General features: G+C 42.8%; 1 protein-coding gene across 1 annotated transcript in view; it reads left to right on the top strand.

The window, feature by feature from the left end:
* The first annotated feature begins 795 nt into the window (after positions 1 to 795).
* Positions 796 to 27,173, top strand: part of SEMA3G (semaphorin 3G) — a 100,149-nt gene continuing 73,771 nt past the window's right edge. Inside the window, exon 1 of the mRNA XM_063291918.1 lies at positions 796 to 1,081. Within this exon, the coding sequence (XP_063147988.1) occupies positions 961 to 1,081 (121 nt within the window). The 5' untranslated portion in view covers positions 796 to 960. The remainder of the gene's footprint in view (positions 1,082 to 27,173) is intronic.

Below are 27,173 nucleotides of genomic sequence, written 5' to 3'. Positions count from 1 at the left end.
AATCTTCCCTTTTGGCTGGAGACCTGATCAATAGTCTTTGAAAGGCAGCAAAGGGCATTCTTCAGGATTAAAAAAAAACTGCTGCAGACATTGATTGATTGATTATGTGTGGTCAAGTCGGTATCCACTCTAAGGGACCCCACAGATAGATTTTCTCCATGACAATCTGTCCCTAACGGGGTCCTTCAGGTCTTCCAAGGGTGCTCCCATGGCCACTGCAACTGAGTCCTTCCACCTGGCTCTGGTCGTCCTCTTCTTTCCCTTCGAGCTGCAGACATAGAAACCAGTCCAGGACATCAGACTTGACTTTCCCTCTTGTTCTTCTTTCCTTTGACCCCACCCTATCGGCAGCTTCAACCCCAGACCCCTAACGGGGATGTAGATTGGAGGCCGTAAGTGGAATTCCTACAGCGGGGAGTATTTTAACTTTGGGGTTGCCTCTGGAGCTCCACCGAAGGAGAAAGTGGGCCGAATTCCAGAGGGCTTATCAAGACACGCCGCTGCCCGGAGGGGGGTTCTCGTGCTCCGAGCTCGCCTGCCCGCTCGCCTGCCCGCCCGCCGTGGACAGCTGCCGGGAAGTCCTCGGCTTGAAAACGGGTCGGGCTTCCCTCCGGCCTTTCCCTTCTCGGCTGTCAGGCTCTGGCAGCCTCGGCGCGAGAAGCTGGGTGGAGCCCTGCCTGTGCAGAACTTCGGGGGAGATGCGCGGCGGCGGCCACGGCGGCGGCGGCGGCCAGCTGAAGAGCGCGGCGCGAAGAGCACGGCGCGCTTGAGGGCGGGCGGGCGGACGACCGAGCGTGCCGGCTTCTGGAGCCGCCCCTAGGCAGCTGCAGCGCGGCCTCGGAAAGGCTGCGGGGCTCAGGGCAAGCCCACTGAGTTTGGAGGAACTTGCGGCGTGGCCGGTCGTCCTGCCAGCCCAGGCGAGGGGAAAGCAGGAGCGTAGAGTAAGACAAGTGAGGGGCTATGCAGCGCGCGGGAGCCCTCTTCGCTGGCCTGGGAATTTGGTGGTGGCTCAGCTGGGATCTCGTTGCCGTCTGCGATGCTGCCAAGGGCCGCGTGCCTCGCCTTCGCCTCTCCTATAAAGGTAAATTTAGACACGTTTGAACGTCCTTTAACCGTTCTCTGATTTTGCCTTCGGTGAGCCTTGGAATTAGAGCCCCGATGATTCCATTTTGCAGATGGGGAACTGAGGCTGAGCAAGTGAAACTTGAGAGACCGCGCGCTCCAGAGGCAGCAGCGCCGCCGCAAAGGGTTACTGTATATCTTCCACTTGGTTCCCAAGGCCAAAACTTTCTTCACTTCTTCGGCCTGTGTTTCTGCATGTGTGTTTGTGTGAAGTCCTTTATAAAGCTGGCTTTATAACCTTTTATAACCTTCTTGATCTAATCTTGGTTCTTTCACCTCTGATGTGCATTGATTAAATCTGGATGGCAGAAGTGTGTGTGCACAAGATGTTCGGAGGGACTAGTAGCATTTTATCCCCTTTTCAGGCCAGGCTGTTTCATTCTGCACTTGTTCATTACAAGCCCTTAAATCTCAGAGGGAGAATCTTTGGCCTGAAATAGATCCACATTCTGTAAAGGAGTGGGGGTTACTAAAATCCTTTGAATTGCTTTAAATTGTGACTCATTTTCTCCTGGACACGTTTCTGCCATAGTTAGGGGCAAGTGAAGAAGAACAGTGAGATGGATAAGAAAGACATCTAAGGACGGCAGGCAAGAGATTTTGGTGTAGCGCTTGAGCATTTGTGCAAGAGTGTGGAGTGTTCTACAGATCAATATTGCAAAAGTTATGAGTTGAAATAGTTGCATTTAAGGCTTTTGCATGGGATTGGGGGGTGGGATTGAATTGCATGCAAGTCAGAGATATCAGAAGTTGCACTGTCTCTGTGCATTTCTGCAAGGATGTTTTCTAGTAATATACTATACATACAATATAGTCAACCCAGAAAAAAGCACGTCAAACATGCATACAAATCAGATAAGGTTGCCAACTGATCAAAAAGCGAAATCAGCCTGCCATGCCATGCCTTGATTCCCTTGACAGCAACGATATACCAAAATCAACAAGTGTGCTTTATTTTATCAGCATACAGGCAAAAAAATAAAATAAAATACTCTATGCGTTAGATTTTTAGAAATGTTGGCAGCCCTGGGGGGTAAATACTGATAGATTTCATTTGTCTTTCCTGAAACTTTACTACTAAAGGGTGAGGGGAAAGAAAACCCCTCTGTGGGTGCACTGGGAGTTTTGCTAATTTTCTTTCAGGTTGGGAGGTATAACAAGCACTGATAGAATTTTCTCTGACATGGTCCTGTGAAGAATGCCTGTAGTTCGTGCAACCCCACCTAAGGACAGGCTCATATTTAAGAGGGCCTCTGTGGTAGCACCTCAGGAACATACAGGCATATTGGTAGCCTTGCGGCTGAGTGGCATTTACCTGGGAAAAGCAGGCTTATGGGAATAACCCACACAACGTTTTACCAGCAGTCGCTGGCAACTGACTTTTGTTCAAGTTCCCTACAGTTTCCAGTTTTATTTTCCAGCTTGCTTTTCTGTCTTCATATATTGTCTTCTGCAATGTAATATGTTGTGCTGTGATTTTATTGCTTTTGCTGATTTGTGGAGGAGTTTTTATTGCTTTTGAATTGTTTAAAGCATTTTCCCTTACATGCCTACTTATTGTTTAAGTAGTAATTAAAGCAGTACTTGCTTCTTGTACCACCACCAAATAATATGGTGTTCCTTAATGGAGGCTATGGTCCAACAGTTAGCAGTTTGCCAATGAGAGAACACTCAAGACAGCTTGTGGGAGGTTAACCCAATGGCTCTGCTTTCACCTATAAATGGTGTTGTCTGTAGCAAATATACTGGCTTTCCAAGATCCCAGGCAGCTCTGCATGATCTGGGAAACTCAGGGATTGAACTTGGGACCTTTTATGTATGAACTTGCTGGGCTGTGTTCCTCCCAGCCTTCTGTCCTGATCTGGCTTCCCTAGAGAGGGTTGTAACAAGGACCACCTGTTTTATTTCAGCCATCAAGGCTGCATTTCTTTGGCCAGAATGGAAACACGATGGTCATATCCGGAGCCGTAGTATGAATGAGAACGGGGTGGTCATGAACATTTTGGTGCTTCCTGGCATTGGGGATGCTTTTTGATCTCCCAATTTCATCACTCAGTTATGGGACTCTTAGGCTAGTGCTGAGTCCCATAATTCTTGGTCTAAGGTTGGGCTCAGTCAGGAGGATAGTCAGTGGATTGCTGCAGTTGATCTCAGTGGCTCTTCCAGAACAGCAAAACACCCTTCTTTTGTGAAGCTGTCCTTCAGAGTTGGTGTGTAGCTCACATACAAATACTAGAGAAAGTTGTCAGTGTCCAGTGAAGGCTCAGTTGCAATTGTTTGTTAAAATGTTGACATTGTTCAGAGAATTGGGAGTGAGGGCATGATAATTATGTTAGTCTTTTTTGTCAATATTGGACTTAAAGGCTGAGTAGGGAGTTCTGGTGCTCTGTGACGCTACAGCCTGGAGGGATTCCAACAATAAAGAGAAAGACTCTGAAGAGTTTGGATGACCAAGTCACTTGATGTCCGGACTGTGTCAGATAAACTTGTACATTCTTTGAGTGATCCCTGGTTTGCTGCAAAACAGGGATGGAGGGAGGGTGTTCTGAAGGCTACACATAACATTTTGGAGAACAGAAGGCTACAAAGTGAGTGGAGCCACAGCCTACATAAGCAGGGTTGTTTCATGGGAATTGTTTGGATTTTTCCTTCTTTGTGGTATGTTCAGTTTAGAGTTTACAGTATGTTAGTTTTCTTCTGTTTTGCATCACAAAATGGAAAAAAACTCTGCATTCCATTTTTAACAGTGATAATCAGATGGCCACAAAAAGAGCACTTGAGGGGCCCCGTATAAAGGGGACTTGGCGACCCTGTAAGACCCTGAGGCCTATCCTTGTTGTGGAATATGGAAGTTCTAAAGTGAAGGAGGTTGGTGGCAGAAAGAAGTCTAAGAAGCCACCCACCAAGGACAACAGTCTTGCATCATAGTGAAGAGCGGAAATGGCTCTTTTGATGGCTTGTGCCTACAGAAGCCAGTGGTAAAATTCACATCTGCTTCTCAAAGGAATAGTTGTTTCTATCCATTCTATCCTTATGAGTCATTTTAAGGTTGACATACACATTGCACTGAGGTATAGCTGAAGTAGCTGCATCTGCATCTATTTAGATAAACAATTCACTTTCCAAAAAATTGTTCTCTTCTTTGCTCTAAGATCCTGCTCCATGCAAAAAGAAAGATTGCGGCCAGCAAACAAAGATAGTGTAACCTCAAACAGGCTGAAGGAAATGGGGAAAATCTGCTTTTAGGAGCAACTGTGGGAGTGCAGGAAATGTAAAACAGAAGAGTTGGGTTGGTGCTGGCTTACACTGAATAGCTATGCAGATCTTTTCCCAAAGACAGATCTGGGCCTGGCGAAGGTCCATCCTGATGGGATGTTGTAGGCTATGATGTGAGAACCTTGCATCTGAGAAAAGGTATATTTACACAAAGGTCTAAGTGGAATTATTCTAGGAAGAACTCTGTAGGCTATCCATGTGCCTCATCTGAGAAGGGGAAAAAAAGTTTGAGCTGCATTAAAGCAACAATGCAAGCAGCCACTTGTTGCAGTCAGTATATAATATATTAGCCTTCTAGAAGCTTATATTGGGTAGCACAATAAGGAGTGCTGCAATCACTGGAATATATAAATCTGAACGTGTTCAAGCTAGAAAATGTGTTTGAGAGCGGCCCTTTGTTCTGCACTGCTTTGAAAAAAATTCTTATAAAGAACTTTTCTCTCAGTTATTTATAGGCTGCATTCCCAAGACATGGTAAACCAGGCCAGGGTTTCATCTGAACCCCAGTTACTTTAGTCAATTAGGAGGAAGGTTGTTTACCCTCTTGCTGCCTGTAGTTGGTTATTGCATATGGCCTATTGCAGATACTCATCCAAAAGAGAGAATTAACCCTGAGCTTGTGAGAGGCAGGATGACATTGAGACAGAACGTTTTATTTCATCCCACCTCACCCATGGTGACCTCAACCTCAGTCAATTCTCAGATTTTTATTTTTATTTAATTATATAAGGAAAAAAACTTACATGGTTACCATCTCAAAAAGATGTCTAGAGTGCTGACATACCTGATTCTGATATAACTGGGCTAATCAGTGGTTTCTCCACTTCTCCGGCACCAAATCACTATGTATATAGACTTGGCGAGGCTTTATGACCCACATGAATAGCTGCAGAAACAATAACTAGAGCTATTACTGAAAACAGAACCACAAATTATTCCAGTGATAATCAAGGCACTTGGAACAGAGCCTAAAACTGCATGAGTAGCTCAATTTAACAATGGGCATGGAATTCCAGAGGCAGGCTTCCTGATCTGTTACAGTGAATACACACAATAGTCTAGTGTTTAAGCTGCCATGAATTGCTTGATGGCACCTTAAACATTCCAAAATAAGAATGGTTGGAATTCCTGTGAAAGAACATTCTACAGCAAACCACAATGCTCACAGGTATCCAATACTGAGTTGTAGCCTGCATTAGGTGATTTTTAAAAAATGCTCTCTTTCCCTTTCCCTGTCATTAAGATTATGGTTAGATACAGTAATGTCTGAGCCTCCTAACTGGTTCTGAAATGGGAAGCAGAGAGGAGGCAGCTGTACAATGCTCTCATCTCCCCCACCACCACTGTCCTGCATTATGACTTAATACAGCTTTCGGAAAGAAAAATGGTAGTACTCATATAGGCCCATTTACCATAGGCATGCGCAGCGTGCACACACACACACACACACACAAGCCACTTCATTGCAAAGGCATGTCACTTAGTGCCATAAACAGCCAGAAAATCCTAAGAATTGCCAAGCTACCCAAACTGCTGGATTGGGGTGGGGGAGGGAGGGAGCTTCCTGAGGCCTTGAGTGCAAGTTGAGCTAAATTCTGAATCTCTCCAGCACTGTGCAAGGGATCAGGTAGGCCTACGTCAACCCCACTCTAGAACAATTGCTGGAGAGAGCTGGTGTTTGGAGATCGTGCTGCGTTGGCTGCTGTTGATCATGCCTGGTGTTCAGAAGGACCTCCCCGGACACTTTCCTTTTCAAAGAAGCAGGACCAAACATCCTTTTTCTCCATTGATATGCTGAAGTGTCTTGCTTACTTTTCACCCTTGCTGCTTCCTTTCTTGTGTTGTCTATTTTTAAACAGCTCACCCTTTCCTGTGGCAGCTTATTTGTCAAGTAGGGGACTCTGATGGCCTGGCTCCTGCTTCTCTGATCCAATCACACAATAGACCATATGAAAACAGACATGGAAAGCTTGGGCCAGGAAAAAATACAATGAACACTGAATTTGCCTGTGTACATCTTCCTTGCAGCATAATATATACAGGTGTCTAACTCTGTATATCTAAATTTCTTCTTTTTCAGTTGTATGGCTTAAAAACTTTAAAAAAATAAGCTACCATTTGAGCTTATTCTGATGTAGAATAAGAGGATGAATTTGTTGGAAACCTAAAAGATTAGAAAATAATTACATAAATGTACAGGTGTCATTTGAGGAAGTGACTCATTCTTTTCCAATTTCAGATACCTCATCTCTACCCGAAAATATGGTTTATGATTACCATCTAAATTTTATTTATGGGTGAGTAAGCAAAACTATAACTGCAGAACAGCCCTGTGGGAGGAGAAGCAGGTACCAAATTCAGGCACACGAGAGCCACGCTGTCAAGGCCTATGAAGGGGCTGTAAACATCTGGATGATCCGTACATGACAGCAGAAATACAGAAATGATGCTTGCTATCCACCTTGTTGCAGCACAAATCTGGTAACCCAGTTCTGAAGATCCGGCTGAGATTCCCTCAGGCACTGAGACTGGGGTGTGGATGGGTTGATGCTTGAGAATGGACGTGGTTTGTTTAATAACTACAGTAATAATGTGATTTTCAGCGGCCTCGACCCCCTTTCTTTTTCATGGATCTGTACAGTTGGTTTGTTTTTATTTCTCTTTGCTGTCAGAGTTCCTTGGGTAGATAGGCGGCCATATAAATTTATTTAATAAACAGACAAACAAATAAGCCCCAAGATCACATTCCCAAGTGCATTTGAGACCTAGCTGGTAGCAGCCTCAGAATAAAAGAGGTGGCAATAAAAAAGGAATTGGTTTTAGGAGTGACTGAATGGTTGATTATGATTGGATGGGGTAGACAGAGAAGGTAAAAGGTTCCATGAGTGAGAACTGAAGATGTACCAAGTTGGAGAAAGCTGTCCTTCTGTTGAGGAGTTTTTGTGAGCAGTTCCCAGGAGAGATCATGTTGGCTTGATCCCATCCCCAATTCTAAAGAATGTTTTGTTTTGTCTTTTACTCTGTTATAATTTTCTTGCCTTCCTGGTTTAGATTAGTTTAAGGGCCCTGGGGGGCAGAAAAGTAATTTATAAATATAAATATTTTGAATGAATAAATAAAGCTTGCATGTTGTTTTCCATTGCCTAGGATCAGCTACGTTTCCTTTGCTGTATGCAGCTACATACAATATAAGAAAGCAAGGTCGTGGTCTTTTTGTTACAAAGTATTTTTGTCTGCTTTTCACTCCCTCCGTAATATTGTAAAGACAATGAAATCATGACTTGGAATGCTTAAGCATCTTGTGTGTACATCAGTACACTGCCTGGGCCTCCTATTTGGTGGGATGCAGTGATGTATTGGTCTGCAAGGTAGTGTCTAGATCAGAGATTCTACTGGGCTTCAGTTGTGCTTGAGGTATGCTAATCAAAAGGTGCCAAAAATGATTATTCCTTACCATTAAAAGGGAGTTCCTTACCACCTTATCAAAGGAATTCTGCATGAGACACAAGTGTATCGCTGTATTATTAAAAAGTGTAATGTGAAAGCCTCAATTAACCAAACCCATGAGGGGTGGTGTCGGTCAGTCTCTGTGGGGTGTTGATGGCTGTGGCATTATTTGTGGGATCCAGCGTTTTTTGATTTGCTTGTCCCTGTTCATCTATATGAAGCCGCTGGGAGAGGTCACTCATTGGTTTGGGGTGAGATACCGTCAATATGCTGATAATACTCAGCCTTTTTATCCTGGGCTGAGCCTGAGATGCTATGGAAGTCTTGACTGGGTGGTTGGAGGCTGCTCAGATCTGGATGGGATGAAGCAGGCTGGAACTGAACCCAAGCAAGATAGAATTGCTGTTTCTGCTGAAGGGCCTCCATTGTCTCCAGTGATGACGTTTCAAATTTTCGTGTAATACCTGTTTTAAAGGAAAAGAAGAAAGAGAAAAATGGAAGGTGCATAGAATTTGCAAAATACCCATATTACATGGAAAAGTTTTCAGAGCAGTATAAGGTAACATTAGATGAAAATGCAAACTTTTCCATTGGAAGAGACATCTCACTTTTATGCTTATGTATCAATTTGGATTAGAATAAATATAAAATAGTTTTATGACAGTTTAACAGTTTAGCATCTTAAAGTGTTAAACTGTCATAAACAGTATTTATACTGTTATATTTAGTAATAAATATACTGTCATATTTAATTGCTATTAAAACAGATTTTAAATTAGCTACAGTATATAATAAAAACAACCATCTTAACTAAAGATTTTAGAACCTTTATCTTAAGAGGACCCAAACCTCGGATGTCTCGGCAAGCCTTCTGCAGAACTGTTTCTAAACAGTTCTGCAGTTTCCAGATTAAATTGAAACTAACATCAACCTTGTTTTCAGTATGATATTATTTTGGAGATGGTTGCACACTCCCACAGTTTAAGCTGCCATCCTTCTAATGAAGGAATGAGAGGTGATTTCCTGTAAAAAGCATAAGGTATCCTGGGGACAGTTACCATATATAAAGTCAGCTCAGTGTATTTTATAGATATGTAAAGTTTAGTAATACTTAACAGGAAAATAACTGGTAGGAAAGGAAAGTCACCCCTTCGGGTTTGTTGAATAGTTGAACTGTATATGCCATTGCCACCAGATCTGGTAGAAAGTTCCAATTTTTTACAGTTCCAGAAATTTTTAACAACCATCACTGGGATAACTTAACAGCGGAAGAACGTCTTGTAGCTAATTTCTTACAGTGTATTAATTCACAGTGAATCTGATGCTTGTTTTCCATTAATACTCTCATTGTTACAGGTCAGTTATATTGTTCAAGTTCTGCCTGTCTCTGTGTAATCTTTAACTGGCTTGGTCTCTGAATCACATTTCAGTAGCAACTTATATGCAAGTCCAGCAAGTGTTCTGTATTTTGCTTGTTAAGTATTTCAAATTCAGTCAAGTCTCTGAGCATGTCACCTTGCTTTTGAAATTCCTTCTGGACTATATGGCTCATTTGAAACACCAAAAGCATTGAAGCCCTTTTGACCGTTCTAAGGAGAGAATCTTGAACAATTCTACTTTTGCAGGCTGTCCGAGTTTTCTCTCCAGTGATCAGATTTTTTAGCCTACCCCTCTTCATGAAAATATATATGTAATCTTTTATTCTTTTTTAATATTTATCCTATACATTTAATAAGGTGCTTTGCACAGAGTGATTTCTTATACTTGTCATGCTTCTTTTCATATTACTCCAAAGATATTTCTGTAGATGTTCTGTAAGTCTGTTCCTTCCCTAGTCTGAATGTGAAGTTTGAATGTGAAGTTTAATTCTTGGTTGTTTATTTAACCAGATGAAATTAGTCATTTGTCTTTGCCACTCATTCAGCATCTTTCCATCAATGTTTATTGGATCATTTGGATAGGAAACTAATCCTTGGAAGAATGTTCGTTTTTACAGTTAATGTTCTTCCTAACCAAGATGAGTTCAGCTTTTTTCATCTAAGAATGTCCACTGTATTCTTTCAGATTTGCAAATTATTTTTGAATACATCTTATTTCTAGCTAAGTAAATTCCTAATTATTTAATTGATTTAATAGTAATATTAAACTCTGATGTTTGTCTTAGGAATTGTTTCTCTTTGGAGAATTTCCATGCAGTCATCTGTGTCTTATTGCTGTTGATCCAAGATCCAAGATCCTGATCCAGTACTGCAGTGTTTTTCAACCTTGGTAGCTTGGAGATGTGTGGACTTCAACTCCCAGAATTCTCCAGCCAACATGGCTGGCTGGGGAATTCTGGGAGTTGAAGTCCACACATCTTCAGCTGCCAAGGTTGAGAAACACTGCTGTACTGTATTGTTGTATATATTCCATTATCAGTTCTAGAGAATCCCTTGGATGAGTAACTATAATGACAACATAATCAGCATACACATTATTTTTGATTAAAGAGCCTCTCTCTTCCTTTTATAAGGCCCAGTGCCCCAGATCACAGTCGTTCCAATGTTGCAAGACTGAAGCACTTAACAGGGAGGGCAAGGAAGGCTTATGCTTCCAGAGTCAATTATGTCACACCAGTCTTTCCCTGAACTTTATACCACAAGGGTTTCCGAGTGGGGGAGAAAGGAAGCTGCTGTGTGTATGAGTATGGGTGTCAGGGTCAGCCTCGCTCCGAATAAGACACGGACTCACTCAATAGGGATTAAGGATTACCGGTTTATTGGAACGGTGCTTGACAGAAAGAAAAACGGGAATGGAGGTGTGGTGGCATGGTGTCCTGTTTATACCCTCTTGCCGGACCCCGTGCTCCCCCACCCTCCATTGTCCCCATTCCCTCGACCGGACGGGAGGTTTAGGTGTTGATGGGATTCATGATGGTTGGTTGGGCATTTTCCCGGCTGTCGTCTTTGTCCTGTTGGTGCAGGTGCGTCCTCTGGGGCACAAGGTGTGGGTCCTTCTGTGTCACTGATGCTTATCTGAATTACCTTGTGATGTCCTTCTATTAAGCTGTAGATTGGTTCATGGGTGTGGGTGCTTGGGTGATTAGTTGAGCATTGATTTGATTATATCCTTCCTCTTTTCCCTGATGATCATGATCCACGTTGTGAGGCTCTTGTGTGCCTTGCAATGGGGTCATGACATGCTGCCCCCCGAAGATGTCTTTAGGGTGCTGGCTTCCCTGGGTATGCCCCGTGGAAGCGTCTAGTCAGTTGTTTTGCTAAGACGTGTTGTGCCTGGACCCACTCTGGGTGTGGGAAATGCTTCCATTTGATGAGGTACTGTAGTGTGCCCCTTTGTTTTCTTGAGTCCAGTATTTCCTGTACTTCAAAATGCTGTTGTTTGTCTATCATGATGGGTGGGGGCGGGGGTCTTCCGTGTGCCATTTGGAAGGACTTGTTGATTTCAGCAGGGCACAGTGGAATATCGGATGGATCCGTCATAAATTGTGGGGCAGTTCCAGTTTGAATGTGACCGGATTAATTATTTCTGAGATTTTAAAGGGTCCGATGAATTTTGGTGCCAGTTTCTTCGAGGGTTGTGAGGTCTTTATGAACTTAGTGGAGAGGTAGACCCTATCTCCCACTTTGTAGTTCGGTGCCTCCGCCCTGTGATTGTCCGCAAATTTTTTGTACGTGTTTTGTGCGTCCACTAGAGCCATTTGGATGATTGGCCAGGTTGTCGCCGGCTGTGCCGCCCAGTCGGCTGGTGAGCAGGGTGGGGCATCTGGTTGAGGTAGCTCTGGTATCGGTACAAAGTCCCTTCCGTAGACCACCCTAAATGGGGTGTGGCCGGTGCTCTGATGTACTGCATTGTTGTGGAGCACGGGGTCTGGCAAGAGGGTATAAACAGGACACCATGCCACCACACCCCCATTCCCGTTTTTCTTTCTGTCAAGCACTGTTCCAATAAACTGGAAATCCTTAATCCCTATTGAGTGAGTCCGTGTCTTATTCGGAGCGAGGCTGACCCTGACATTAAAACGGGAATGGGGGTGTGGTGGCATGGTGTCCTGTTTATACCCTCTTGCCGGACCCCGTGCTCCCCCACCCTCCATTGTCCCCATTCCCCCGACTGGATGGGAGGTTTAGGCGTTGATGGGATTCATGATGGTTGGTTGGGCATTTTCCCGGCTGCCATCTTTGTCCTGTTGGTGCAGGTGCGTCCTCTGGGGCACAAGGTGTGGGTCCTTCTGTGTCACTGATGCTTATCTGAATTACCTTGTGATGTCCTTCTATTAAGCTGTAGATTGGTTCATGGGTATGGGTGCTTGGGTGATTAGTTGAGCATTGATTTGATTATATCCTTCCTCTTTTCCCTGATGATCATGATCCACGTTGTGAGGCTCTTGTGTGCCTTGCAATGGGGTCATGACAATGGGTGAGCCGAGGCTGGTGTGCAGCCTTTTCTCTGCTGGGTCCAAACACAATTTCTGCAGGAATTAAAAGGGATTTTAAGACAGACTGACACCTTGTTGTAGAAAAAAGAGACAGGTACTGCCAGCTTTGGCTTTTCTAATGTAAGGGTGGGATATACACTAGCCTTTACATTTCTGATTGAAAGGCAAAAACAAAACAACAGCAAGGATGAAAATCCCACCCAAATTCCAAATCTTCTCCAAAGGTTGATTTTGATTGTTCCAAATCAAAAAGTGCTGTCCTGACAATACCGTGATGCTTTGTGGGGACTTCGCTTTATTGCAGTGGCACAAAATTAAAGCTAGCTGCTGAAGAAGCAGAATAGGTGCAGCACTTCCATGATGCTCATTTTCAGTCAAGTCTTTGGCTGCTGTGTGCAGGGGTGGCTGCTAAATGTATGGATGTGATATGTCCCACAGAAGACCAGGAGCATCTTAGATATGAACTGCTGCCCTGTTCTCAGCACGGACATAGTGGATTAAAACCATGTTTGAGACATTAGCATAGTGTATCCATCTTTCTGGTGGTGGTAGTGGAGAATTCAAACTTTTAACAACTTTTAAAAAGGGATGGTTTGGGGAGAGCAGTTACCCTGCAGAAAACAAGTTTCCAAGATGTCAAGCTAGAGGAAAGGGGCTGTAGCTTGTAGAGCCCATGTGTAGCACTCGGGAGGTCTTAGGTTTAGTTCCAGGCATCTCTAGGTAGACTTAGAAAAAAACTCTTGTGTGAAATCATGGAAAGCAGTTGATCAGTGGTATTGATCAAAATCAGTGGAGGTCAAGCTGCACCTACAGTAATCCAGGTTTGCCCTTCCAAGAATAACAATAGCTACAGAGTGCATTTTTTATGTTGTGGAGTTCCTCACTGGAAAAAAATTGAAAAATGATCTCCAAGGGATGGAATGCATTGATTTCAGAGAAGAGGCTGATTTACCAATCCCATGAGTTCCCATTCTCAGACTATATGGGGCCCTTGTTTGGCAATCTCCCATACGTCCTGCCAGCAGCAGATAGATCAGTTTATAGCCGTGGTTTTAGATGAAAAGGAACGACTGAAGCAAAGCCAGGTTTTCATCTTTCCCAAAGTACCATGGTGACACCATAATGTAGTGGGGAAAGGGGGTTGCATGAGGTCTTGTCAAAAGCCAAGCAGAGATTTTACAGAAGGCATTCATCATAATCTTCATCAGCTTCATAAGCAAAGAAGCAGCTCTTTGCTTAGCAGCTGAATCCTAGTGAAAAGATGTGTGTATGGAGGTGTCTCTTTGTGAACCTGCTTGCCTTTGTGAGAAAAAGCTGTTAGCACATATTCCAGGGTCTCCTTGCTTACTGGTAAATTGGGTGATGACAAAGGAGGCCACTATTTTGACAGTAGTAAGTGTGAGAGAAAAAATGTTGAAAGTCCAGGTTTTAGAAGCAAAGGGAAGCCTTGTCTCTCTGCTGAAAAAAAAGGAAGTTGTGGACTTGCTTCTAGGATGCTGCTTTGTTCAATCAAGACTTGAATGAAGCATGTGGACATGTCTGATGATACCTTCATGTCCACAAGCTGCTTAGGCAGAAAACTGATGAGAAATAAGTAGATGACAACTGCTCTTTTACCTTTTTCATATCTCAGGAATCATTCCTTCAGTAAAGTTGTTGTTTTCTACCATGGACAGAGATACGAAGAGCGTAGGTCTCAAAGTGGGTCCTGTTTTCTTCTGGCAAACATGGAGCTGAGGTAACCAGAATGGCGCCATTCATGCACAAGACAATAGTCTGAATACATCTGAGGAACCTGAAGGCTTGCAGAATTAGAAATTCTTTACAAAGGAAAAAAATCCTTAAATGTTGGGCCAGTGAGGAGCTGGGAAATGCTGGCTGCAAAGTTTTGGTTTTATCATGTCTTATGGAAAGCTAGGGGATAAATGAAATGGTTGTTGAGTAATGCTTTTGCTCTGAATCAGTAGAGGGGACCAGTAGGTAAAAGGGAAAGTTACTTGTTTAAGATAGGCAGCCATATCAATTCTCCAGTAGATAGATAGATAGATAGATAGATAGATAGATAGATAGATAGATAGATAGATAGATAGATAGATAGATAGATAGATAGTTTTCCAGCAACAATATTTATTTATTGCATTTGTCACCACCCATGTCCTCCCACCGGAGGGACTCTGGGTGGTTTAGTTGGATGTGATTTGCAAGAGCAGATACCAGCACTGGTTATGATACTTACATATATGCATAGCACAATGTGTCTATTTCACATTGGTTCAATGCATACTTTTGCCTTATATGGTTAAGCTTTACATATTTTGCACATACATGGCACTTGGTTGCCTACATGATTTTTTAAAATGCTGATCACTTCTCCACCCTAGAATATCCTGATACGTGTACTAATTTATTATCTTGGTTTCTTTGTATGTGACCTACCCATTTATAGATAATGGAGAAAGACCTTTATTTTTCATACACAGCACAGTATCCTGAAAGCAGGCAGAGCTGACTAGCTCTCATGATAGAATAGGAGCAAGGCAGCTCCTGACACACCACAAAGAGTAGCCGCAGTCTTTACAGGAGGTCCTATTGTTGTCCGTGTTGTTATTTTGGAGTGTGGATTATGGTGGTGTGCAAGGAGGTTTTCTTGGCAGAGAATATTGGCATGCTCTTCAAACTTGTATTTTTTGCTGGCTTTCCCCAGCCACAAATGTCGCCAACCACTTTGGAATTTATAATAATGAGATGTCCTGAAATAATAATAACAATAACAATTATAGTAGTAGTAGTAGCAGTAAGAGGGTGTCAGTCAGTCTTTTCAGATGCTGGGCATTAATATTTTTTAATGGACTAAAATTGCACAAGATCATCAAATCGCAAAAGATGTTTGGGCAAGAATGCTGAGATTTTGCAGTCTTATGAGATTGTTTTAAAAATAATTGTTAATTTTGGGTTCTGCAGATACCTTCTCAGGTGCCATGCTGCTGAACTCTTCACTCAGTGATGTCTCCTGAGACCTTACAAGAAGGAACCATCTTATCTAGAATTCATGTCAGTGTATAACAAGGAAGAATACAGGAATGTTAATGAAGAATAGTCAAGATTAAAGGTGCTGTGAGAAATAAAGGCATGAAAATGGTTTTTTGGTAGAGAAAAGCTCCTGCTGGAGAAGTGAAAGGAATTTGCAGTAACTTGGCAACAGAAGAAAATTTATGACATAAGTAATATTTCAAGAAGCACCCGAGGGCCACAGCTCTGGTGCATGGTTGCATTGATGTTTCTGATTATAAATGAATCCTTTCACTAAAGATAGCATGGTCTAGTTTATAATACACCATAATGTTGCAAAATCCCTCATTCTTTTGCTCCAGGAGAATAAATTTGGGTGAAGTCTGAAGGGGACTGGGCATAATCCCTGAGCAGTCACAGTCAGAGTTGACCCACAGCCATTCTTCTCTTGCTTGTGCCATTAATCTCTTTTGATACGGCCACAACGCTTAAGCAGGGAAAAATCCGCTGGATTAATACAAATATAAAAGCTCTCTGGGGGCTTTTATATTTTTGCTGGGGGAATTTTTCTGAAACAACAAAAGGCTGAGAGCCTGTGCCCAATGCTATTCTGAGGCAGGAAAATATTATTTTTGTTTAATTACAGCAAAAGAGATAGCTTCTTTTGAAGTGGCCATTTTTGGCATTTGTATTGCTGAGAGGCCTTCCATGGAAATAAATAAGATGGCAATTGTAGGTCAGTGAGGAGGTGAGATACCTTATTTAGATATCTGTCTCAGGTAGGGAAGGTCCTCCCTGAGGTGAACACATGGGATGTGCAAGAAATATCCATTTGTTGCAAGAACCAGCTAGGCAGTTTTCTAACTAATTGGCATTGCTCTGATAGGTTTGGATTTCTAAGCAAGCAAACCCCAGTTTTCTTGTTGCTGGGATAATGTCAGTTCCCCCACAGCTCCCTTTCCTGCCTTCTAGTGTTATCCCTGCCAATACTGTTTCATTTGAAAGATGATGCAATCTATGAATATGCCTCTCAGATAATACTCTGTGACATGGTTGATATATGATACAATTCTTTTCTTCTATCCTCATCATACTCTTGTGGGAATTTGGGGTGGGGGCTTTGAAAATTATCTTTTAAATGAGGTTCCATCCCCACTTCACAGCCTTAGCACACTGTTTGAGATTGATCATCCCCTTCGCTGTCAGCTGTGTTGGTTCCTCCTTTCTTTCTTCTGGAGAGGCTTGAAAGAATTGTTTTGAGCAAAAGGTAATAAATGCCAGCAAGACAGGTCACTTTCCAAAGCAAGCCTTTGCTGTGTGGATTGCATGACGAACTGTGGAGGAATTCTGGGAAGGTTGCACTAGTAGCAAAAGATGGTTGGATAGTATGATAAATAACATTATAGGGTGCCTTAAAAAGAACAGTACAGGAGCTTCCAAAATAGGTTTTTAGTATGGCATTGCAGTGTTTCCTTCATATACATGTAAAGGGGCATCCATAGGTTTTCATTATCTAACTGTTGTCCTCCTAGTTTTCATTCACCTTCTTCCATTTCTTTTCCTCATTCTATATATAGAACAGTGTTTCTCAACCTCAGCAACTTTAAGATGTACAGACTTCAACTCCCAGAATTCCCCAGCCAGCATGTTGGCTAGGGAATTCTGAGAGTTGAAGTCTGCACATCTTGAAACTGCTGAGGTAGAGAAACACTGCTATAGAAAATAAAATGATTTTTTAAGCAGTTGAACAGTAGTACAAATTCCATACATATGGATGCTATTTTTCACTCAGGGCATGATATCTTGAAGCAAAAAGACATCTCATTTCATTTCAGCTGAAAATTCTACTGGGAATCTCTTTTGTACTTTTGTGAGAAATAGGAAGGGGATGAAAACCAAAATCCCGTAATCTATTTTATGATAGAGACACACTTAATAAAAAAATGCAAACAAAATTACTTTATTTTATTATTTTAAGTATGGTTGCAGACCAAAAAGGCATCCAGCATAAAAAACTAAGCATACTAGATTTTGTTCAGAAATAGTGACTGCTAACAGCAATTGCTATAACACAGAATACAGCCAGTTTTCCAGAAACTTTGGAATAGTGATCATTTAGTAGGAAATGCACAGTTGCCTGTTGAGGGCCAACCAGAGAGGTGCAGGATTAGAATGGAGATTAGCTGCAACTGCCAAGAATGATATATGGGAAAATTGAAAAGTACTGTACATATGCAACTGATTCAATCTCAGCATCTGTGTATATACATAAATGCTTTTGGGGGAAAATATTACTGAATCCATAACACCACTAAGGACAGGGTGTTTAGGCACACCGGTATGAGCACCTGTCCATGGTAGAGCCCAGGAATGCGATACAGATTTGGGAGCAATATGGAAGCAAGTTCATTCTAGCAGAGGTGGGAAAATGTTATTGGTAGCTCTTTTCATTTCATTTCATTTCAGTTTTGTATTTTGTTGTTTTATTATCACTACAAGCTGCCTTAAAAACATTTTACCTTTAAAGGAGAATGAATATATATAGGCATTTAAAAGAATTACAAAACATCTTTTTAAAAAACAAATTAATGCAATTGCATTCAAACCAGCCTACTGATCTGCTGAGACCCTTCCTTCCTTTGAAGCTTCATTCTTCATCCTTGTGCAGCTCTGCTTCCTCTATAATAGTTCTGAATGGCTATGTTCAGGGATTTGGTTGGAAATGGAACAGAAAATCAAGGAATGGAAAACTATTTCTCAAGTTATACCCTCCATGTGTGTTTGTGGGTGTTCGGTGGGAATCCATGGGAATGAGGAGGAAGGGCAAAGGTCTGCTCTTCCTATGAAACAGCTGCAAGACCCTTATGCTGGGCCACTGCTCTTTAATAACAATCCTTCATTCACTGGAGTGCTGCATAAAGAAGGAAACTAGGTGCCACCTGCCCAGCAGGAGAAACAAGGCTTGGCCAGGCGGGTGGCAGCTGTTGGCCAGTAGTTTCCATGGGAATGCCTGGAACCAGCTCAGGGAAAAAGTGTCAGTCTTGGCTCTGAATTTCTATTTTTGGCAGTGGGAACTGTAATTTTCACAGTGGGAAATATATTGCTGATTGGCTGAATTTGGAGTTAATTCCATATTAGAGGAAGTGCCCAAGGGAACAGGGCTTGCACTCTCGATGCAGAGGAAATCATGATTCCCCATGTGCCTACTTGATAGTCTGCTATCCAATGAGATGCTAGAGAGCATCCTTACTTGCTTGCTTGCTTGCATGGTGCTGTCTTTTAATGCAAGCATAATGTACAGATGTGGGGATCTGTGTGACATTGGGTTTGTATATGTTGCATTACATAGAAGTTGAAGCACTGTTTATGCAAAAACTGCCCAGAGTTGGTTTAAAGATAGGCAGCTATACAAATGCAATCAATCAATCAATCAATCAGTCAATCAACTTTGCTTTTTATGATGCAATTAAAATGGTTTTAAAATCTTAATATGCCTTAATAAAACTTGAACTGTGTCTTGTATCTTGTAAGGTTGATCAGTAGCAGTTTTATCCCATCTGCTCATCCTTATCCGGTAGAGTTCAAGAGAACAACTTGTTTCTCCACTTTTTACCTAACAGGTGGATCATGTAGGTTAAGGTTTTTTCCTCCTTTATTCAATTTGAAAAAAGCGTACCTCTCAAATATATCAGTACATATAATCTGAACTGACAAAGTAATAGGTACAAATACAATATATGATTCATAAATTTTACAAGAGAAAACTGATTGACTGATGATTGATATGTCCATCATACAAAAGTGACTCTGGGTAGCTATACAATTTAAAAACCATACAACCAGTGAAATTAAAACAATAACTGAAGACAAAACAAGCATACTATGGCAACCAAGGAAACCAGTCACCTGGGCCCAACTAACTTCCTGACCCCCATGCCTGGGAAAATAGCCAAATCTTAATGGCTTTCCAAAAGGTCAACAGGGTTGGGGCTAAGCTAATGTTGGGTGGGATAGGGTCCCAGAGGGCAGATACTGTGACAGAAAAGGCATGCTTTCTGGGTCCCACAAGATGGCATTCTCTAATCAATGGCACCTGGAACATGCTCCTCCTGCCAGATCTGATGGGATGGGTAGAGACAGTTGGAGAAGGTTGGTCCCTCAAATAACCCTGCCTCATACCTTAGGCTTTATAGGTGACAATCAGCACCTTAAATTGCATCTGGAAGCCTATAGGGAGCCAACACAGCTTGTGAAGCAAAGGTGCTTGATTGGATAAATCCCTTGTCCTCCAGCAGTGTCCTAGGCATCTCTTTCCTCACTTCATCTTTCTGAGGAGAGCCAGTTTGGTCTAGTGGTTAAGGTTCTGGGCTAGAAACCAGGAGTCTGTGAGTTCTAGTCCCGCCTTAGGCATGAAAGCTGGCTGGGTGACCTTGGGCCAGTCACTCTCTCTCAGCCCAACTTGGTGCAATGTAGACTAGCCTCCTCGTGGTGCACCCCGGGCAATGTGACTTGTCACGGCTAAATAGTCTACACATCTGGCTGCTGGACCTCACAAGGATTTCTCAGCAAGAAAAAGCAGCATGAACACCAAACTGCTATGTCATACAATTAAAAAAAAAAATCTCTCTGAGCACTTCTGCAAACCAGAGTGAGCCCCAAGATCCGTGGGAAGGCTGCATAGATGCAATCTGACCTAGAGTCCCAGATGCTCCCTCATTACAAGTGACAACCAAGGCTTCAGTCAGCCTGTGTACCAAACCTTCCAGAACAACTCCAAGTTCTCTCTATAACCCTCGTGGGTCCATCAGGTACCTAGGACTGGACTAGTCAAGTAGGTTCTGGCTCTCTGTAGTAGGGAGCAGCCCCAGCATACTCCAAGATGGTGAGAAAGTGACCTGACCATGACGGGGGAGCACTGATAACCTCCTCCAGCTCCAGATGCTGCTGCCACTGCCCCAAAAAGAAGACCTGATGACATGGCTGTCATTTCATGGTGTTGAATTCCTGAGCTACCTCTGACTCTGTCCCTAGAGAAGGCAGGTTAAAATCCTCCTTTTCACTAAACATATACAAACATTGGATGGACAACTCTGTTGTGGGTCCTTGAATTTGGATTACTGCATTATAGCAGTGAGTTGGATTTGATGGCCTAAATATCTCCTTACACCTCTATGATTCTATCCAAATTTTGAGGAATATCATCTTTGAGGAATATCATCTTTGCTTCTTCATTTCTTTTGTAGTATTAAAGGCCTTTTAAATCTCTGTCAGATGACCAGCGGGGATGTGAAGCATCTCTTGTGGTTTAATGTACTTGTACTATATACTTGTATGCTATATATTATAGTATACATTATATACTATATGTATATAATATATACATCCTTGGGGGAGCTGGGGGTGGTGACGACCGACAGGAAGCTCTGGTGTGGGCTGATCCATGAAGTCACGAAGAGTCGGAAGCAACTAAATGAATAAACAAAAAACTATATACTCTCACATGAACAAGTTCCATAGGGAGATGACCACCAGCTTTAGTTATTAGAGCTTTAGTTATTGCACGGAGGCACTGACCATTTGGTCAGTGACCATTCCAAGTTACAAAAGCAATGAACAAATGGTAGTTACGACTGGTACTTGGAGTCCTGGCCATCCCAGCACCCCTGTGGTAACGTGATTGCTATCTGAGCACTGGACAACTTATGACCAGTCGCCAAGCACTCTGCAATCATGTGATTGCCATTTGCAACCTTCCCGGCTGGATTCCCCAGAAAGTCAATGAGGAAGCCAGCAGGGAAGGTCACAAGTCACTGGGGTAAGTCTCTCTCACCCTTGTACCCCCCCAGCCCCTCTGCGCTCACACTGTGTCAGCCATTCACAGGCACCTGCACACCCTCCCCTCCCCACGCTGCACCTCCCCAACCCTCCCTGATCTACACAGCACCTCTTGTGCACCCCCTCGCACCCTCCCTAACACACACAGCGCCTCACACACCACCTCGCACCCTGGCACATCCTCCCTGCCCTTCCCTCACACTCGCGCACCCGCCCCAACCCTCCTCCGCACACCCTCTCACCCCCTTGATTCCTCCCCCATCTGGCAGCAGCCATTTACCTGCCTGTGGGCCTGGGACTTGCAACTTCCTACCAGCTTCTCCATTGACTTTGGTTGTGGGAAGCCTGCAGGAAGTTGCCTCGCCTAAAGGCCATGGGATTCAGTTAACAACAGCAACCGGGACTGCAGGGATTGCCATCACTAAGCAATGCAGTTGCACTTTACAACCAGATACTTGGTGATGGAAATTCCGGTCCCAATTGCTGTTGTAAATCGAGGAGTGTCTGTAAAGCCTTTAAATGTTCTTTAAAAACTAAGAAACACTATGATGATATCAGAAATCAGCTTTCCCCTACTAGGTGCCTTCCTGATCAGCTGGACTTCAGTTTCCAGACTTCCTGGCTAATGCAGCCACTACTTGCAGCCTCTTATATTCTGATAAATAACACACATGCTAGTTCTATCCTTCTGGGAACAAAATGGAATTAAATTACTAAAGACTGTAGGGTGGTTTTATAATCAACTTGAAAGGAAATTCCCGGTGAAGAAACTCATTTTGTGGGTGTAGTCATCTTATGAGAGGGAACTTCAGTGGCCGTAAAGGCAGAAGGCTGTTCTACCTAGCAGATTTACATCTGTGCTGCACCTGGAAACAGAGCAATAACTGTTTTTTTAAATTAGCTGATGACTAGGATCTGCTAACTAAATATAAATGTTTATTATAAACATGGGAGCCTGATTTTTCTTCCCAGAGAAGGTGGAAAGAACAAAGCTGGAACATGAGTCCATTGCCTGTCTGTAGGTAACATGGTAGGCAAGAAGTGCCAAATACTGAAGGGAGTACAGTTACCTCTCTGACGGGGAAAGGCTATCTCCACTTTTAAGGTGATAATGGATATATACAACTGCCAACTGCCCCCTTTCATATTTTAAGCAATGAAAACAGCACCTGCAGTGAGAAGTAAAGGTAGGTGGGAGATGTATATGAATCCTTAACATTATCTTATCCCCAAACCTATCATGAGCTGGCTCTGCTGGAAGTAATGTTGTATAGAAATTAGTTAAATCAATTAAACCCATCAGTTATGTAAGTTGCCCACTTCAAACTGCTTTTCTTCCCTTGGGGAACAAAGGAGATTGTGACCTGTTCGCTTAGGCTGCAGCAATCTCATGTGGAGTGGATTTGGCCAGCACGCAACCAGTCCTGCCATAAAGCTTCCCAGAGTTATCCTGTTCTTCCACAAATGGATACAGGGCAGGTTATGAGGGTGGTTTTCCTAATAGTCTCTCACAGTCCCATGCTGTAGACTGTGCTAGTTCAGGCTGGTGGAAGTGGCACTCAGAACAGCTAGAGGTCTAAACTAGATTGTTTACCCTGACCCCAAGTACTTGACTGATACCAACTGGTGAGCAGTAAGAATATGAGATGATCCTCTGATCATTGGGAATTCCAGACCAGCATTCCAAATGTGATGCCCACTGTCCTTTGGAAAGCTGGCATCCATTCAATTGAGGGGTGAAGAGAGGGAGAGAGAAGGCAGTTGTAGTTTGGAACAGCAATTTGTAATTTGGAACAAGCCCGTTTCAGATGTTATTCATGGAGAAACAAAGTTTCTGTGTCAGGAGGAGTTGGCATCTCACTAACAGGCCCAATCTCTGAAGAAAGGCTCTTTTCTGGATGCCCGTTTTCTGGCAATTGGGACGGTGGCATGTGAAATGTTTATGAAATTTGCATAAGTATTTTAGTTATTTGTTTCATGCCTTAAAAAAAAAACTATTTCCGTTGGATTTTTATTGGACTGCCTTGTCCAATAAAATGTTTTATTTGTGGTCAACTCTAGAGAGCCTTAACAGAAAAGCAGCTAATAAATGTCTTGAGTAAATTGCTGTCTGGGGACTCTACTGCCAATATCCTTCTACTCTGCTTGTATATTTATAAATAAAGAAAACACTGCAAAACAAAAGTCTCCAGGGATTTCTCAACTGAAAGTCTCCAGGGATTTCTCAACTCATCAGAAATCCTGGTTGCATGGCTTTGGGGACTTGCCATTGCATAGGGTAGCAGGGGCCAAGGAAGAATAGCTTTCCTTCCAGATATTGGTAGGGATTCTTGAGTGTTTTCTTGTTTTGTTCTGCTCACTACAATTCTGCATATTAATAAAATATTAATAAATAAGTGTAGCTGTGGTCACTACAATCCTACAATCCTGCATAGAAATAAATTAATAAAATACACAACAGATCAACTTCTCAGGTGGTGCTGCAGAAATCTTGGTACATGATGGAAAGAAAATAACTACCCCATGATTTGCATTTTGGCACATTTTAAAACAAGGAAGAAGGCAGCTGTATATTTCAAGGCAGTTGTGCCGCCAAGATTGGTTTTCTTCTTGCATGTCAACACAGGCTTGAAATTATTTATAGCTGGGAATTGTTTTAGCTTTTCCTTCTCCTTCACAAGTCTGTTGTTTACACCCTCTTTCTCATCCCTTCAAGCTCTCCATTGTGTTGATAGGATGCATTTTGTGATCCCAGCGGGGTTAAAAATTATTTTCCGTGTCTCTGGGCTCTCATAGGATCAAGTGATTTTGGCCTTGTCTGAGCCCAACCAGTTTCTCTAGAGAAATAATTACCCAGCCCAATGCAAATAAGCAAAGCCTCAACTGGAAATAAATGACACAGCTAAAGAAAACAACACTGAGATGTGGGCTGGGGAGGATGTTGGGCTTTTAAAATAAACTCCTTCGAAAGCAGAGAGAGGAAACTCAAGGGGAGGATTTGCAAGGAGATTAAGAAGGCTGTATGAGAGGAGCTGATGACAGAGGAGTTGAAGCATGTGGCATACAACCTGCTAGTCTTGGGTTCAAGCATCTGTCTACCCACGTTGGACTCAGAATTGGACTGCTTTTAAATCTCTCAGCTGCAGACCATTGTCATTTTGATTTACCACCTCATGCACACCGTTTTTTCTTTAGTCTAGTCTTCACATTGGCACTTGAGGATGGAGTTTGATGGGATTTGAGGGTGTAGTAGAGGTTTAAATACTGTGATTATATTTGATTTTTTAAAACCAAAACAAAAGACCTAATTTATATGCCACCCCTTGAATGAAGAGTTGCATAATATCCCATCTTTTTCTGCCTATACTGGTTCTTGGTAAAAGGGAATCCCCCCTCCATAGGTGGTGGTAGCAGCAGCAATGGAGGATTAGCCACCTCTCATTTGGCAGAAGCAATCGCTGTGAGGAGTAAGGAGTCCTTATCTCCTGGCACTCATCTAGCTGTTGTTCAACCATGACTCTCAACGTTCCTCACCTTTACCCCACCTAGTGGCTGCTGGTGGGAGTTGTGGTTCAGTGACACTGGAGAGTCACAGGTTCCTCCACTCCTCCTGTTGTAATCCTCACATGCTGACTGCATTGGCTTCTATGATGCAAACAAATGAGCAGATTCCCTTTGCTACTGCCCATTTTTGACTGCTTTTTTTTAGTTGGGGTCTGCTTTTAAAGGGAAGCAGGGAGCTGCAGCGGTTCCCAGCTCCCACAACTGATACATACGGGTCCTGATTATTGTCTCAGCTAAGTGATTGACTGATTATGCACCATCAAGTCGGTTCTGATCTTTGTAGGTATAGAGACATAATGGCATTTGAATAGCTGCTCTACCAAGTGCTGGTTTGCAGTGTATTTCTTGACCGCTTGTTTCTTTACTGTTGATGGTTGATCCTAAAAGGCAGAAACTGTCCACCACTTCAGTATCTTCATTATCAGTTCTAAGGCTGCTTGTTCTACCTGTTCTCATTAGCTTGGAGTTCTTTCCATTTAATTTTAGTCCCATTTTTTCACTGTGCTCTTTGACTTTTATTACTAGAGCTTGCAGATCCTTTCCATTTTCGGCTAGTAGTATCATCAGCATAGCGCAGGTTATTGATGTTTCTTCCTCCAGTGTTAAAACCACGCTCATCTTCTCCCAATCCAGCTTCCCTGGAGCCAGTCTGTTTCACCACGTTCTGTCCGTACTGTGGCTTCCTGACCACAGCTTGATGTGATCAACACAATCAAAGTCCTTCCTATAATCAAGCACATGGTGACTTCTGTTTGGGTATTCTTTGGCTTTCTCAATTACCCAGTGTGCGTCAGCAATAATATCTCTTGTTCCTTGGCCTTTTCTAAAGCCAGCTTGAACATCTGGCATCTCTTTTTCCATGTGAAGCTCTAATCTGCATTGGATGATTCCAAGCATTATTTTGCTAGCATGAGGAATTAAGGATATTGTATGATAGTTTGCACACTCTGTTAAGTCTCCTTTTTTTGGTATTGGAATGCAAGTTGATCTCTTTGAATCTGTTGGCCACTATATCATTCTCCAGATTTGCTGGCATAGCTTGGTTGGAACCTTGACTGATTTTTCTTCTGTTGCTTGCCAGATTTCAGTGGATATTCCATCGGTTCCTGTAGCCTTCTGACTTGGTAATTACTGGAGTCCTGATCTAGCAACATCTTCTAGTGCTATCTCAGTTAAGTAGGGCGTGTTTAAACTGGCACTGAGACCTCAGGTAGTTGAAAAAGGAATCAGCCCAAACTGTTTTAATCTCTGAAGTGTAAAACCAGATGCTACACTCTCCTATTCCATTTATAAAAGCTCACCAGCCAAATAATCACATCATCCTTTGATAGTCATGATGGTGCAGTATTGCCCACTCTGCCTGCAGAGAGCAAAGTAGCTTAAGGGCTGTTGGAATAAGTATGTGGCACACCCTTCTTTTTTTTCAAACTTCATTAAGCTGCCTCCAAAGACAATTGCCTCCCTTGCCTAATAGGAGGACTGACAGTAGTGATGAATTCAGTATTTGTGTGAAGGATTTGGATGTTTCAGTGTGTGATATACATTCCTTTATCTTATCTGATTTTTGCTATAGTGAATAGTGACGATCCCTTGGGAGTTTGATATCCCAGTATGAAGAAAGGCCGCCTCAAATTGTAACCTGCCTTGCTTTTTCTTGCTGTTTTAATAATTTACTCCCCCCCACCTTAATATCCTAATTCTGATTTGACAGCCATGGAGAGGAGGGGGATGTGTGTGTCTTAGGGGACTTGGCAGTGAAGCATGACATATTGTTCCTTTTACTGGGAGACCGTCAAACCCATTCCAGATGTGTGAAGAAGGTCTGTTTTCCACCAAGAGACAACACAACTGGGGAATTAAGGGAGAGGGCTCCACATAAAGGCATGTTAGTGGGAAAAATTCCAGTGGCTTTGAGGGATGGGGAGGGGCAGAATGACTCATTCTTGCCTTCTACCCTAGTAGAATCTGAATACTGTAGTCAGGTTGAGCCAAAATGCAACCCAGGCAGAAAGGAAACTAAATGGAAGAGCAACAGTAGCAGCAGTTGTTGCATGGCTGAGCTCTGGTATGTGATCCATGAAGATCAGAACAGGAGGCTTCTGTCCCAGCCTAGCCTCAGACATCTAGGATGATATCTCGCATTATACTTGAGCTCAGCTGGAAGCGTCCCTTGACCGTGAGAGAGCGGGATGTCCACAGATGGTGTTTCAGGCTCACAGTCCCTTCTATCCTGTGTCTTGATCATTGCATACCTACACATAAGGATGCTGATGACACTCAGTGCAAAATACACAATAAAGTTTCTTGTGGACATGCAAATGTCAGTGTTCCTGTTTACCTCTTTCTAGGAATGAATTGTAAAGTGCCTTGAGCATTGTGTGACCTGTTATCATCAAGGGCAGTGTTTCTCAGCCGTGGTAACTTTAAGATGTGTGGACTTCAACTTCCAGAATTTCCCAGCCAGCTAGGCTGGCTGGGGAATTCT

Source organism: Candoia aspera, chromosome 2, assembly GCF_035149785.1.
Source record: "Candoia aspera isolate rCanAsp1 chromosome 2, rCanAsp1.hap2, whole genome shotgun sequence".
NCBI classification, from domain to species: domain Eukaryota; kingdom Metazoa; phylum Chordata; class Lepidosauria; order Squamata; family Boidae; genus Candoia; species Candoia aspera.
This window is presented reverse-complemented; position numbering and strand designations above follow the sequence as displayed.